This window comes from Ceratotherium simum, chromosome 9, assembly GCF_057802395.1.
Source record: "Ceratotherium simum simum isolate JZ-2026a chromosome 9, ASM5780239v1, whole genome shotgun sequence".
NCBI classification, from domain to species: Eukaryota; Metazoa; Chordata; class Mammalia; order Perissodactyla; family Rhinocerotidae; genus Ceratotherium; species Ceratotherium simum.
This window is the reverse complement of record NC_141908.1, coordinates 57,881,206-57,897,503: the sequence shown is the minus strand read 5'-3', so window position 1 is coordinate 57,897,503 and position 16,298 is coordinate 57,881,206. Positions and strand designations below refer to the sequence as shown.

Sequence of the window (16,298 nt, the reverse complement as noted above, 5' to 3'; positions counted from 1 at the left end):
TTTTTCTTTTCTTTTCCTCCAGCTGTAGTGGGGCTTTGTTTGTGCCCTAAGGTCATCTGAGTTTGCCGCTCTTCCCTGAGCACCTGAAGGTTTTTGTTCTCTAGGGGAGGTACAGTTGAAGAATCTGGGCTGTGCTTCAGCTTGATGCCTTTCCAGGGGTGGCTGCTATTCCCTTCCCCCAGGCCTGTACTCTGAGAGAGGCTGTTTTGAAGTTTCTTATTCTACCTACCCCTCATCTTTCTCATGAGTCGCTGAGAGGTCTGTGGAGAAGAGCCTGTAAGTAAGTTTGACTTCTTGTGTCTCCGCCTCCCAAAGCTATAACTTTTACGCTAGCCCACATTTGACCTTTAGCAATTCATTAAAAAAATTATTTTTACTTTTCTTTTTATTCTATCTATATGAGAAGATGGATGTTAGCAGAACTATTGCGACAATCATTTCACAATATAGGTAAATAAAACCATCATGCTGTATACCTTAAACTTACACAGTGATGTATGTCAGTTATTTCTTGATAAAACTGGGAAAAAAATTTGGCTCAATTCCTCCCTGGCTTGTGTGGTGCCTGGCATGTCCCAGGTGAACAGGTGCTCCAGCTTCATCTGGCCTGGAAGGCACCAGTCTTGCCTTAGATTTCAGGTTAACTGGTTTTCCTGTGAACTTAACTCTGATGGGTTCAAGAAAAATTGTGATTTTTCAGATTAACTTGACTGTGTTGTTGTTGTAAGGGTTGAAGCAGTGCTCTTTCCAGCTTTTTCCATCCTAAGCAGAAGCTTGGTGTTTTGTTTTGTTTTCCCTTTTATCTTGCAGCTTTTGTCACTGGTTGACTTGACTGTGAAGTAGACGCAGTAGAAGGGTGTTTGCCAGCAGTGTAAGAGAAGGCAGCTCGGGCTGCTGGATTACATTAAGAAAGGTGTTACCCTGGTAGTTGAAAGGAAAATGCATCCCAGGGAAGAGAAACACGAGTGTAGTGAGAGAAGAAAGTAAAAGCTGAAAGCAGGAGGCCTGAATGTTGCCTTGGTGAGTGAGTACAGGCAAGGAGGTCTGCTGTTCGTGGCCAGGTGCATGCAGGAAGTGTTGCTCTGAGAGAATGCAAAGTGAACAGGGGCCAGTGGTTCTGCAACTAAAGCTCTGAACACTGAGTAGGAGAGAAGATCCCCTTTATGAGGAGCTGTCACATCCTGCTTAAGCATAGGCATCTGCTCAGAAATGCTATGCCTACTTGGGTCTAATGCTATATGAATTAATTGTGACTGAATACCTTGTATCTTGGAGGATAAAATAGAAGACAGAGAATTCCTGTCTGCCTTGATCTGATGTCATAGATTGATATTTTAAAACTTAAGCATTAAAGATTCTTGTGTCAATATATTTTCTTTTAGACATTGAAGAGACTCAGCTAGAGTATTTTCCCATGTAAGTAAGCAGTAGACACCCATTAAAAGCCTAATGTCCTAATGAGATGAGAGTAATTTCAAATGCTGGCTAATATACCGCCAAACATATTCAACTTTAAGGGACAGCTCAACACCAGCCAGTAAATGATACTTAGAGCTGTGTATAATTAAATTCAACATAGATGTTTGTTCAATTAAGAATTATTTTCCTTGGAGTTATTTTGGATCATTTGGGCTATTGTAATTAAGCCTTTGTTTTTGTATATATTATAAATACTTTTAAAAGTGTAACTTTGTTATGAGTACTGGTGTTCCTGTAAGCAAGAGTATATGTTTTACCTTATGGAATTATCCATAATAAGGATATATTACCAGCTGTCCACAGTGTTCATCAAATAAACACTTAGTGGTCGTTTTAATGACACTGTGTTTCCATATGATTTCACATTTTCTAGCCCGTCTTCTTTCCTAAATTTTTTCTTCTAGATAACCTTCCTCCTGTTCACTTTTCTAATATTTTTCATCAGCTGTTGAATATTCATCTCTTATTGCTAACCTAAATATTTCTTCATGTGTCCTTCCTATCTCTGAAATAAGTGCCTACCTGTTCAGTTTCCTTTTTAGCAACTCAGATATATTCAGGTACTTTCTGTCTTTGAACAGCATTATACCTGGTGGCTTTGATAGATTTTGCTGTTAGATGATATTATCTATAGTCTGTCTAATGACAAGATAAAATTGAAGTAGTACTGGTATTAATCTTGGCCTCAAATTGAGAGACTAATAATCAAAAGGATCTCCACCTTCTCATTCTTTATTGTCACTCATGAGAGTACAAGTGTATTTACTGATAATAATAACCAGCCACCATTCTAAATTGTTTTCTTCTCTTATCTCTTCTTTTTATTGCGTATGATCCTGTTCTTTTTTGAGGCCGTACTAACGTTAGGATCCAGAGCCAAAGACTTCTTTCATGTTCCTCTGTGAAGAACACCTCTGGCTCCGTCTATTCTGACTTCTTTCCAGATTGTGCAGAAAGTTCTTTTCTCTTAGTGAGAAAAATATTCCCCAACAAACAGACATACACATTGAGATAGTATGTGTTTAAACACATATACATACGTGAATTTGTACTAAGCATGCAAAGACATGCAAAGACTCATTTCCATTCCAGATCTTGCACACACATTCTTAGCATAAGTAAAACATCTGAGTGTTCAGTGTTAGGTTCTTTGGGAATGTTTTATTAGGAAAGGGTGAGTGCAGTTACAGATAGAAGAATAGGAATAAGGGAGAAACAAGTTTTGAGTCTTTCTCTAAGTTAGATTCTACGCTAAAGAAAACCTTCACAAATGTTTTGATTGAAGACCATATGGTAAATATCTTTCTCTTCAAATTTGTTGAACGATAGTATGTGCTAGTTACTAAAATATTGTGGTTTAGTCAGTTAAGTTGTCTTAACCTCTCTAACATATGTAAAATAAAGGGAAAAGTAATATTTATGTAGGACTTTATTATTTATTTATACTATTTTTTAATTTAATTTTTAAAATTTATTTACTTATACTATATCCTTTATTATTTATACTATTGAAAAATTTCATGGTTTTTATTTACTTTGAAAGGATTTGGCAAAAGTTCGAAAAACTCACGTAGGTAGTGATCTTTTTTTTGTTGTTGTTGTGAGAAAGATTGGCCCTGAGCTAACATCTGCCAATCCTCCTCTTTTTGCTAAGGAAGACTGGCCCTGGGCTAACATCCATGCCCATCTTCCTCGACTTTATATGGGATGCCGCCACAGCATGGCTTGCCAAGCAGTGCATTGGTGCGCACCCAGGATCCAAACCGGCAAACCCCGGGCTGCCGCAGCGGACTACGCGCACTTAACCGCTTGCGCCACCGGGCTGGCCCCGGTAGTGATCTTTCTTTCTTCCTTTTTGTAGTTCCACTGGTTTATTCTGGTTCCCTTTGTGCTTGTTACTGGGTTTCAGATTCCTTGGAGGTAGATCTGAAATTTAGTTTTCTGCTTAGTAAAATGATAGCTGCTTTGAATGTAACCAGTACGCCTTTTCTTCCAAAATTTAATGGTATCCGTACATATCAGAATATTTATGGAGATGGATATTTGAAAATAATTAACAATTATTTAGCAGTTAAGTTAGATAAAAATCAGAATATGATCCCCACCGCATTCCTGAGTAGATAAAGCATGTGTTGAAGTATGATTTTCATAGAGATAAAATCATGACTGCCATGCAAATATAAAATAAGCATAAGTCACACATACTATGCAACTCATTAACTAATGAGGTTGTCAGTAACTTGTGAGGTGTGGTTCAAAGAGCGTTTGAGGAATTTAGGATTTTGGTAGGCAGGTAAGATTGCTGAGTTAGATACAAAACTGGTTGATGTCCTACAGATTGATAAATTCTGAACTTTGAAGTTACTTTTTGTTCCACTGGACAGAAATTTATCAAAATTCCACTGGTCATAAATTATTTGTTTCTTCTGGACAAAATCTAGAAGTTAACCTCCGTTGGTACCTATTGATTAGTCTATAGAAAGTTATTCAGAGGTACAAGCCTAGCACTGCATGAAAGAACACCCAGCAATATGTTTTGCCCATTCCTAAGATTTAGATAGTTACTCTGACACATGAGTTATATTTTTTATAGGACAATATTTTGTAAAATTTGAATTTGGACATTAATGACATACTGAACATTCATATCACTGCGGGATAATAGAAACTACTTTCTAAAGTTTGATATTTTGATTTTCATACCAGTCTTTCTTTAAGCTTTGTCTTCCAAGCCAGGACTTGTGTTTTTTAGTGTTTTCCCTCATCATTTTCCAAATTGTTAAGTCCTTAAAGGAAGAATCATCTTCTTAAATATTCCCTTTTTTAAAAATATAAACAATGTTTTTTCATTTAAAGTATATTAGTTTAAAGTCTTTTTAATATTTATCAATTGACTAGTTAGTGGGAGATCTGTCAGTCACTGAAGATTTATCCCTCAGCTAGAAATCATAAACCAATATGATGATTTTATTTCAAATGAAACACTGGTCAATAACAGAAACCACGAGATTCACTGCTCCTTGATATATAACTTAATAAGGAGCATAAGAATGATAATAATCCTGAAAATTGGCCTCAAGACAGTTATCTACAGATGTATAAATTGTACTCATTTCATCAGAATTGTTGTTTAGCATATCCTGATGTCTTTCATACTCTAAAAATTGTGGTAAAAAAGATAGTATACAGTGTGATTAAATCAAATTTGGATCTTCATTTATGGAGAATAAGTCTTTCTACACAAAGAGGTTTCTACCAAGCCAGGCTTGCAAACCTTTTCTCTTATATACTTGTTTAAAAAGAAATGTAAAAATTATAAAAATAAACCAGCTGGGTTTTTTTTTTTTTCCCAGTATAAAAGTTAAAATTTCAAAGATCAGGTTAAGAAAATAGTTTTTGTCCTCTTTTTAAATTTTATTTTATTTTTTGGTGAGGAAGATTCACCCTGAGCTAACATCCGTTGGCAGTCTTCCTCTTTTTTTTTTTTTTTTTGCTTGAGGAAGATTAGCCCTGAGCTAACATCTCTGCCAGTCTTCCTCTATTTTGTATGTGGGTTGCCTCCACAACATGGCTCATTAGTGTAGCAGGTCTGTGCCCAGGATCCGAACCTGTGAACCTGGGCCACCGAAGCGGAGCACGTGGAACTTGAACCACTCAGCCACAGGGCCGGCCCCTCCCCTCTATTTTTGATGGCATAATACCATTTTTTCATCATAATTTATATGTAGTCTTAAAATAAATCATGAAAGTAGATAATTTTATAAATGATTTATAACTCATTCTATATCTTTCATAACTGTTTTAAAATTAAAGATCATGAATGCCATTTGTTAGAGGGGAAAAGTCAAAATTGGTCTTTCTTTTTACTTTGGTATAATTATGTTATTTAAGATGGTATTATGAAGTTCACTTCAATTCAATATTTTACAATGTTAATAGTTTAGTAAATACTTTTTTAAACTTAAGCTCATCGTGAACTACTTGTGTATGATGTTTTGGGGAAAATGGTAAGCTACTGTAGAATGTCATGGAGAGTGTTCATGAGATTTTTGTAACTGTTTGGGAAATACTGCTTTAGAGTGATGCAGTGGGCCAGTCTAAAGAAATGCTTGGTGATTTTGGAAAAATATACTCTCTTAAATATTTGAAAAATGAAATGTTGAGTTTGTGGTTCCATCTTCTCCACGGGTAAGGAATTGTTTGATTTTTTTAAGAAGTTTGCTTTTAAGCTAGAATGTGGTCTATCAATCATTTGATTAGAGTAGGTGACAGTGTCAGTAAATATTTGAAAGAAGGTCTTGCAGAAGATAATAAAGAGCTGACTATAGTATGTTTAATTGATATTCTAACACAATTATATAAATTTCTGTCTTTTTGTAGTTATAATATTTTTGCTCTAATTCACAGTGTTATTTCTTAGTCATTAAATAGTCACTTAGCAAAAGATTTTCACAGCTTTTTCTACAGCTTTGGAAAATATTTCTTGAGAATTTTCAGCAATATGTCATTATTTCTTTGTTTTCATATTTAGAATTATAGGATGAAAAGGGATGAGACATAATACATGTGAACTAAATATGTTGTTTTGGACCCTTATTTTCTAATATTGCTTTTAATTTTGGTGATGATTGCTTTTTGAGACTGGACTTTTTAAAAAAATTTGATTGTTTCTTTTTTCTTCTCTTTGCCAGGTAATAAAACATTTCCCATAAGATAAAATGACCCCTTGATTTGCATTGCTTTATATTTAAACTTTCATACAAGTTTGCTATATTGATGGTCTCTTTAAGGACCTTATATAACAGAAAGGAATACAGGAAATCTTACCAGTATTTTGTAACTTGAGAAGCTGTAATGAATACTGTAGAGAAAATCATCTAAGGTGGGATTCCAAATTTGTTTTGCCACATTGACTCTGAAATGTGTCAGTTTTCTCTTTTTTTTTCCATATAGGTTATTTGCTTTTTAATCTGTTTCTGTGCTTTTCTACCTTCCCGAAATCACTTCTCTATACAGTTTCCTTTTTAGTGCTCCAGTTTTACTTCCGGCCTAAATCCCCCACTCTCCCACCCCTAGAAAACCATTTTTTTTTTTTTATTTTTGCTTGTGCACTTGAATTTGTTCTTTTTGTGAAATCATATCCCTCTGTGACGTTTGCCATCACTGGAGTGGAGTTGAATTGTCTGTTCCTTCAAACTTGGTTTGCGGTCTGAGAAGCAGCTGTCTGTAATTTATATGTTGCATTCTGGTAAATGGCGTCATTTTCCAAAGACAGTGGGCATTTATTCACCTTTGTAAACAGAGTGTACTTTAGCTGTGCACCTGGACGAGAGCTTCTCTTTCCTCTTAAGGATGCCACTTCTGCTCACTTCGAAAAGGTGATTCTTAGGTGTACAGCATTTTCATACAGTAAGATTCTTTCCTACTATGGCAAAATCTTCTTAGATGCTTTTTCCTTTCATTCTTTTTGAACATACGTTATCTGATAAAATGGAATCAGTTATTGCTGTTTTGCCAGCCTCCTCTGCCCTTTCTCCTTGCCCTCACTCTCTTAAGATGAGATTATTGCAGTGGAAATGGAGATATTTCATCACAATAGAGAGTTCTCTAAATTGTTAATTCAAAATGATCATGATTTTGAATCTGCTGATTGTTCAAACTTTTGTTTTTTTTCTTATATATTATTTAGCTTTGAGATACCTTTGGTGTTGATATAGTTTTGCATATCTACATGGCAGATCTACTGTTTTCACTGTGAACACCCATAAGTGAATTTTATAAGAATATAGATTCAATAAAACGTTTTATAATGGAGAAAATGAGTTGTATGCAGGTCTCCATAATTGTGATGTTCCCTTGTTTATGTCTGTTTTGCATAAGTAAAAATATTGTAATGGGAGTAATCTTAGCCAGTTTTTTTCTTTAAAAATTATATTTACTACTAAAGAGTAGTATACTCTTAAATATATTTTACATCATAAAAAAAGTGAATTTGTACTGTTTGCATTTAGAAATTGTTTGTTTTAGGAAAAGGAGCTTTTAAGAGAAAATTCAGATGCAGATAAAATTTTGCCACATGTAACTGAGTAACTGCAAATTTTCCCTTTGGCTTATTAAACTTGAAATTTTTTCACCAATAATTGTAATGTATTTAGGAGCTGCAAAATGTAGAAAGGTTAACCAGAGTGGGTGGAAAGTGACAAGTGCTCTTCATTAGGCAAGGCAGGTGATATATTAGAACGGCCCAAATTAAATGTATAGGATGACAACTCATTAGAATTATGTCCTCCTAGAGCTTAAAGAGACATCATAGATAATTTAATACAGCTGCCTTCTTTGGCAGATTGGGGAAATAAGCCTGGAGTGAATTCCTTTAGGTTGTGTCTACAAGGTCAGTGAATTTGTGGCAGAGCTAGGGCACAAACCTGGAATGATTGGCTTCTAGTTCAGTATCCTTGCAATTATAATGTAATGATGTTTAACCTAAGAAGGAAATTTGGAAATCATTTGGTGTGTTCTAGTAAAGTCATTGGCCCTCTGTGCTTTTATGACCTAACGGGCAACAACGTTTAGTTTATTTAGAGTATTTTCAACAAAGGCTTTAGAAACAAACCAGAAAACTTTAATCTACTTGTTTTTATGAAAGCATTGCACAACTGTCTCTGGAATATTACAGAAACAAAAAGCTCATTTTCTTTGTAGAAGCATATCTTATTTATCCTTATATTCCCAGCTCTAGAACACATAGCTTTTAATAAAATAATACTTTTAATAAATAAATTTAACTGTTCTTTTTATTCTAAGAAGTTTATTTTAAATTAGCTCCCATTATTACCTGAGCAGGAAAACAGTGAAATTGAGATATGCTAAACTCCTCATGTTAGAGATAACATTAAATTGCTATTTAAAATAAACGAGCATGATATAGTTTGCTGTTATTAAACTAACCAAAAATGTTATTTAATGTTCTATATCTTCTTTTATTTTTTTAAATAGAAAAAAGAGGCACATGAACTCCCTTAGCGTTCCTGTTGTTACCACGTGCAGATTTTCCTGTCTTCTCCCTCTAAACCCCTTGCTTGCTGCCTCGGAAGAGTTACCCTCTCTTCAGTCTGAGGTTGAGATCTCATGCCCTTTCTGTCAGTTCCCTCTTTCTCTCGATTCTTTTCTGTTTTTAGTTTTTTAATATAGTATTTGGTACATATTCTTTAAAAATGTATATATACATGAAGCTTAATAATGAAACAAACACTTGGGTACCCACCACCCAACCTAAGAACCCAAGTATCAGTACCTTGAAATAAATCTGAAAGTCCCTCCCTGATCCCATTCACCTACCCCCATCCCTTAACGCTATTTGTCTTTATCCATCCTTTGTTCATGTTCTCATTCTGTGTGTGTGTGTGTATTAAAAACTTAAATGTGAAAGACAAAATCTTTAGAGGAGAATAGGGAGTGTTTATCTTTTTTTTTTTTTTTTTGGTGAGGAAGATTAGCCCTGAGCTAACATCTGTTGCCAATCCTCTTCTTTTTGGTGAAGAAGATTGGCCCTGAGCTAACATCGTGCCCATCTTTCTCTACTTTATATGGGACGCTGCCACAGCATGGCTTAGACAAGTGGTGCGTCGGTGCGTGCCACGGATCTGAACCTGTGAACCCTGGGCCGCTGAAGCGGAACATGCACACTTAACCGCTATACCACCAGGCCGTCCCCAGGAGTTTGTCTTTTATTATTCTTTTATATCTATATCTACAGTTATTTAGGGAGATTATTTATTCTTAAATAGTATAGTTTCACTTATTTTTGAGCTTTATAAAAATGGTATCATGATTTTAGTCTTCACTGACTTACTTTTTCTCACTCCTCATTATATGTCTAAGATTCATTCATATTCTTGCAGTAGATTCGTTCTCACTGCTAAATGTTATTCCATTGTGTGAATTAAAGCAATTTACTTATTCTCCTGTTGATGGACATTTGGGTTGTTTCCGTTCTTTTACCATTATGAATGTTGATCTATAAACATTCTTGTATGTGTCTCCTGATAAACGTGTATAAGATTTTCTCTGTTGGCAGAATATCCAGGCATAAGGTGTAGAAATGTTCAAATTTTCAAGATAATGCCAAGTTGTTTTCCAAAGAGACATTCTAATTTGTATATCCACTTGCAGTGTATAAGAATTCCCACTGCTCCACAGTTCCGCTAACACTTGATATTGGCTAACACCTGATGTTTGCAAGTTGTTATGGTCTTTTCTTTTCTCAAATTGTTCTTGGGTATCAGTGTTTAATTAGAGTCTCATAAAATAAGTTGGGAGGGTTCCCTGCATTTTATTCTCTGGAAGTGTTCGTTTAAGATTGAAATGATCTGTTCTTCTTTGATTTTTTTTTTTTTTTCGTGAAGCTTCTTAGACTGTCAAGCTCAGCAGGTAACTTGTAGATCATCAGGACAAATGCGCTGATTTTGCAGTCGAGGCCACTGAGCCTCCAAGGCCTCACAGGACTTCTTAGACGTCTCAGGGCCAGTAAGAGGCAGAGCCAGAACTGGAACCAGTTTGAGGTCTGGTGTACTTCTCACCATTACACACAGACTCTCGCAACGTGGTTAGTTAATAAAAGAATTTTCAGATTTTGAAAGTTTCTTCTTAGATTTTTTAAAACTCACTTGTAAACTGCTGGGCCTGGTATTTTCTTTCTGGGATGATTTTTTTAAAAGAGAGATTTATATATGTGTTTTTCTGTTTTTCAATGTTTTTATTATAAAGAATTATGAACACATAAAAATATAAACAGAATATTATAATTAAGTCCATGTATCCCTACACCCAGTTTTGACAACCATTAACCCATGGTCCATCCTGCCCTATCCTTACCATCAACCACTTCCCCCAAGGAGGATTGAGGATATTATAGTGAAGGAAATTGAAGACATTCAATTTATCTGTAAATATTTTACTGTGTGTCTATAAAACATAAAGATTCCTTTTATAAAATATAAGCAATATCATTATCATGCCTTTTTTAAAAGAAACAGTTCCTTAATATCAAAAAGCAAATTGGTTTCAAATTTGTAATTATTTGATAAATGCTATAAAAAGATTTAGTTATGTAAAAATATTATATATAAATATTTTAAAATTTATTTGTAAATTTATATATAAATTATTCACACAAACTGATTGATTTATTTGAATCAGGATTTGTTCACTCATTGTGTTCACTCATCATGATTAGTTGAGATGCCTTTCCAAGTGGATAGGGTTTTAAAATCTTGTTAATGATTTCTGACTTGATTGATTATTGATTTCTAACTTAATTTCGTTGTGGTGATAGACTTGTTATCAGTTCCTTTGAAATGTACCAAGGCTTTCCTTATAGCCTAACACACAGTCAAGAGTTTAAATATTTCATGCTTGCTTAAAAAGAATATGTAATTCTCTTATTATTGTTTGTAGAATTCTATATTAGTCCATTAAATGAAGCTTTTTAATCTTAATTTCTCTTTCTCCTTTTTTTTCCACATTTTTTTTTCTCAAGGAGACCGGGTTGTTTCTATAGAGTTTTTCATAGTCTGCATATTGCAGCGGGCATCCCTCTGGTGTAATTTAACATATTATTAACATATTAACATAATATTCTGCCTTTTCAAACTCTGTATTTCCAAAAATTGATGGTTGGATTCAGACAGTTGATTAGATTCAGATTTGATTTTCTTTTTCCATAGCTGTTCATTGGTGGTGATGTATGTGTTCCTTGATCACGAGGCTCATAATAATTGTTTTCTTTTTTATGATGTTAGCATCCAGTGATGTTCGGTGCCTAGATCTCTGTTTATTAAAGATTTAAAATGATGACATTCTAGTTTTATTATTCTTTCTTCATTTACTAGCTAGAATACTTCTATAATGAGAAACTTACCTTTATTATTTGTTTCCTCAGTGGTACAGGTGTATATGAAAGGTGAGATAAATGCCTATTTCCCTTTATTTGCTGGTTTTCAGGAAAGTAAATTTGTTCCCCACCATAGTCCAATTGTGATCATTTATTTTGTATCAATATGAACTCATTGAATTAAACATACTTAATATTGCAAAATACAACATTTATTATTCTTATTGATAGCAAATCGTTACATTTTTGGCCAGTAGAAGCCTTTTCAGGACCTTTTGGCACAACTCTCGTAGTCTTTGATAGCTTTCTTGATATCTGGATGAGAAGATTCTCCAAGCTCATCATGTGTATTTCCAGCCCCAGACCTGGAATAGACCATTTCTCCAGGGAGCGTTGATTCTTTTTAGTGGGGAATGGTATTTGGAGATGATAATCTGGATTCTAGGGGTGTGCATTTCTACAGAATTTGTCATTGTTTCTAAACGTGTCAGTGGAGAGAACTAGAAAACTTAGGTATGTGAGTGTATGTGTTTGTTTAAGATGAAATACGTATGAGTTTAAAACTGATACTTCCGATTCAAATTGAAGACCATAAGGGTAACTTTTTCCCTCTCACATCTTCCTTCCCAAGAATTCCATTTTCTCAAGGACATCAGAGATGGCAGAATTGGAATATCCCATCTTAATCATTTCCTTTCTTCCTCATCAAGTAATCTCAGAATAGCAATACTGTAACTACCAGTAACAGTATGATTTCTGAAAATGGAAAGAATCTGGTGATCCACTTCATTGGTTATATGCGTTCTATTTATTCTTATGTCAGTTTTGATAAATTACCTTTTTAATAGGAATTTGTCCATTTATTCTAAATGTGCACAGTTACTGGCACAAGATTGTCCTGTGTCCATATTATCTTTTAAAGTACTGCTGTCGATGTAGTCATGTTCTTTTAATTCTTACTATTATTTGTTTTTGCCTTTTTTCTTCTTTATTTTATCAGAAATTTGTTGATTTCATTTTAGTCTTTTCAAGGAACAACTTTTAGCTGTGTTAATTTCTTAATTTCTCACCTCTCTCTTTCTGTTTTCTTTAGATTTATTTCCTTGTTCGCCCCCTTACCCCACCCTCCCAACTTCTTAGGTACATCATTAGCTCATTTTTCACCAGCCTTTCTTTTCTAATATAAACATTTGAGGCTCTTAATTTCCATTTAATGTATTGTTATCAATAGCAGTTTGTTATAAACTCTAATTATGATAGGATCCATTTTTATCTGATAGTTGTATGAACTTCTGATACCATGTTTGTGGTATTTTCCAAAGGATGATTTTTAACCCTTTTAGCAAAGCAGTTTGCAGCCTTGGTAACTTGCTTTCATTTACTGTCTACATCATAACCTCACGTATACTGTGAGTGTGTCTAATTTAGCACATTGGGTATGTTTTGAATTTTTCTCTTTCTTTTTTCTTTCTCTGGTATTTCTTCCACAAGTCCTTCTTATTTTTTTTCTTGTTTTAAGAGTTTATTGAGATAGAATTTACGTGTAGTAAAATTCATCCCTTTTAGCCTGCAGTTGTATGAGATCGGACAACACATATAGTCGTAAATCCTTCACCACAGTCAAGATACGAAAGAGTCCCATCATCCCCCAGACTGGCTCGTGCCGCTTCGTGTCACTCCTTCCACCCTTCTCTCTGTGCTGCCTGTCTCTCTTCACTTCCTGACTAGTTGGTTTCTCTGTGTCCTCAGCTCTCTGAGGAGTTCCAGAAAAGTTTTTATTTTGTAGATTATTCTGGCCTTTGTTGTTGTTAGGGTGGGAATAGTGCTTTTCCCAGCTGGATCAGTTTTTCTTATCATATTTTTTTTGTAAATTCAAATTTATATATATCATTTTTGCATTAACACTACTATTTGAATATCTTTGTCCCACAGATGTATTTTCTTTTATACTCACATATATCTTCATTGAAATTTTACTTAGCTCTACAGTGGTCTCTTAGGTCCTTCTGTAATTCGTATTTGAAATCTTTTAAAGTTTAGAGTTAAAAGATTATCATTTTAATATGTAAGTTTCAAATTTATGAATTCTCTGACCTTCTCCCCACTTTTTAGTTCTGCTTTTCAAATTAAATAAAATAGTGTATGTCATCCTTAGTTTTACTCTACTGTTGGATGACATATTTTGTTAATATATAATCAAAGCAATGTTAGAGAAACTTTAAAGTGTGTAATTTTTATATTTATTATTCAGTTGTGCTTATCATTTTAGTGTACCCAGGTAATTTTAAGGCCATATGAAAATTCTTTGCTGAATACATCATTGTATTAAAGAAATTGATTTTTATTACCAAGAAATTATTAATATTGATAAAATTTTGAAACTATTTCAACTGAGCTGCTTATGTCTCTTGTTTTTTAAATGTGGTATTTTTTTTAATCATAAATGGTTTATGATAGCTTATTTCCTAGCAGATATCCACAATTTGATGATTTTTAAATGCTGTTGTATTAATTAAATAAACAATGATATATCATGTTAGAAACAGTATTGCATATTTAACCTGATTTCACCTCCTCATTTCTTTCATGGACATTAACAGTGGCTTACTAAATGTTTCTTTTCTTTTTACATTTATAGGTTATTTTAGTGTCTGCCAATAAATTGACTCGTTATATAGAACCAAGCCAGTTAACAGAAGATTTTGGTGGGAGTCTCACCTATGATCACATGGACTGGTTAAATAAGAGGCTGGTTGGTATATTACAATGAGATAAAATGTTATTACATATACATGAGACATATTTTGATTACTTTATCATTTTAATTGACTAAAATGTAGATTGTTTTCCTTTTTACAAAAATGAAGAAATATAGTGCATAATGCTCGAAGGCAGTTACTCTGGAGTTAGATGCTCAAGTGTTGGCTATTACTTTTGTCATTAGTAGCATTATTACTAGTCAAAGTTGTAAATCTTTTAAGAGAATAACAGAGTAGCGTAATATCTTGAGAGGTAATCTAGTTGATATACCATTTTCAGAGAGGGTATTTAAACATCAGTTTGAGTTGAAGAGCAGTTTGACAGGTTAAGATTTTCATTTGTGAAAATGTATCGTCTTTGTCAGGCCAGACTTCTGAAATCTGCTTCTCTGTATAATAAGACATTGTTTAATCAGACTGCTGGGGCCTGAAAGAACAAACTTCAGATGAACTCAGTTTAGATTATATGCTGATTTTATTGAAGAATAGTTAACTTTCGGTTATTTCAGAATGGATAACCACTTCTCTTTCCACCATATTTGAACAATGATATCAGACAAATGAGTGTCCACTTTATTACCTCTGTTTAAACAGACTTGCCCAAATCCCTTTTTAGAAATATTTTAATAAATCATGTTAGAATTGTAACTAATTTATTTTTATGCTACATGCTTGTGTGTAAAACCCTGTAACTATTACATGCAACTAGTATGGATTAGTGATAAAATAACATAAAGAAATGTTCTATAACTGATAGTAGAAGGTTAGAACTGGTCTAAACAACATTCTCGTAGTTAAAACTGTTATTGGTGCAGATGTTTCTCAAAGAAACACAGGAATAAAAATAAACTTGTCTGAATGAAGAAGAAAAATAATTTCTTAATGTATTTAAATTTTAAAAATTTAAAAATTATCCATTGAAACTATTTATTGTTTGAGGAAGCGATTTTGTCTTCTCTCGTGTACTCTGTTGTGCTCTGGTTCTTGAATTGTACTAGGTGACTTTCCAGAGAGGGAAAGAGAATCCCACCTGGCTGATTTCTATTGCTGTTAACTGAAAATCCTTACATACATAGTAACTTTTAAGATTATTCTTAATATGTTAATATCATTTCATATTGTAGGTTTTTGAGAAGTTTACAAAGGAATCTACATCTTTATTAGATGAACTTGCTTTGATTAACAATGGAAGTGATAAAGGAAATCAGCAAGAGAAAGAAAGGTAGGTGACTAGTGTCATCCAGTTTTACCCTTGCAAAGCTATGATTAATCTGAGAAATGACACCTCTATTGTTAATGCAAGCTAAAAGAACTAAGGTAAGCAAGTCTCTGTTCAGTCAAACTTGACGTACAAAAATTGAATTAAATTCATTTTTTAATGTGTGAGAATTTGCTTTACATGTAAAATTTATTGATTTGAGTCAAAGTTTCTTTATAAAAGACTTTTTTTGATGAATAGTAATATATTTACCTTTTTCTGACATTGTGTGCAATATTCATTTGCAAGGACGTTTTCAAAATGAAACAGTTTTCTTCCTTCTTCGAGTTCTACTTTACTTGTAAAGAATACGGAAAAAGTTGCAGCTTGAAGTAAAATTATTATAGTCTTATTTAAATACACTAGCACTTAAATGCCTAGCTTGTAGAACTCCTCTTGTCCTTGTAAAATATGTGATATTCATGAGTTCAGTTTGGAGAATTTAGTGTTTTATGGTACTGGAAGAAGTAATTATTCAGTTGTATTGTCTAAATGTAACTACTAGATTTATCCTTTTAACAGATTTTTATTGAACTTTACAATCTTAACAGTTTTCATTTTTCTGTTGATAGGCCACGTCCCTCTCTCCAGGTAAAAAGGAGACTTTAGAAAGAAGCAGATTTACTTTAGGAAGCGAATTAACCCTTTCTGGTCTCCCAATAACAAAGTAGCCACTAGAGTAATAATTTTTCATTAGGAAATTTGAAAGAATCAGCACTCGTCCTTGTCTATGTCTTTTGAATCTGACCTTAAAAATACAATGATGCGATTAGATTAAGGTGGTCAGAAGGTACAGACTTCAGTTATAAGATAAGTAAGTACTAGGGATGTAATGTACAGCAAGATGACTATAGTTAACACTGTTGCATAGTGTATTTGAAAATAATGAGACTAGATCTCATCACAAGGA

The 16,298-nt window shown here is 33.7% G+C and overlaps 1 protein-coding gene across 6 annotated transcripts in view; it reads left to right on the top strand.

Annotated features, from left to right (window-relative positions):
* Positions 1-16,298, top strand: part of SESTD1 (SEC14 and spectrin domain containing 1) — a 123,332-nt gene that overhangs the window by 65,597 nt on the left and 41,437 nt on the right. For all 6 annotated transcript variants that reach the window (XM_087435446.1, XM_087435445.1, XM_087435441.1 and 3 more), the window contains 2 exons: positions 14,010-14,123; positions 15,255-15,352. In XM_087435446.1, the coding sequence (XP_087291572.1) occupies positions 14,010-14,123; positions 15,255-15,352 (212 nt within the window). The remainder of the gene's footprint in view (positions 1-14,009; positions 14,124-15,254; positions 15,353-16,298) is intronic.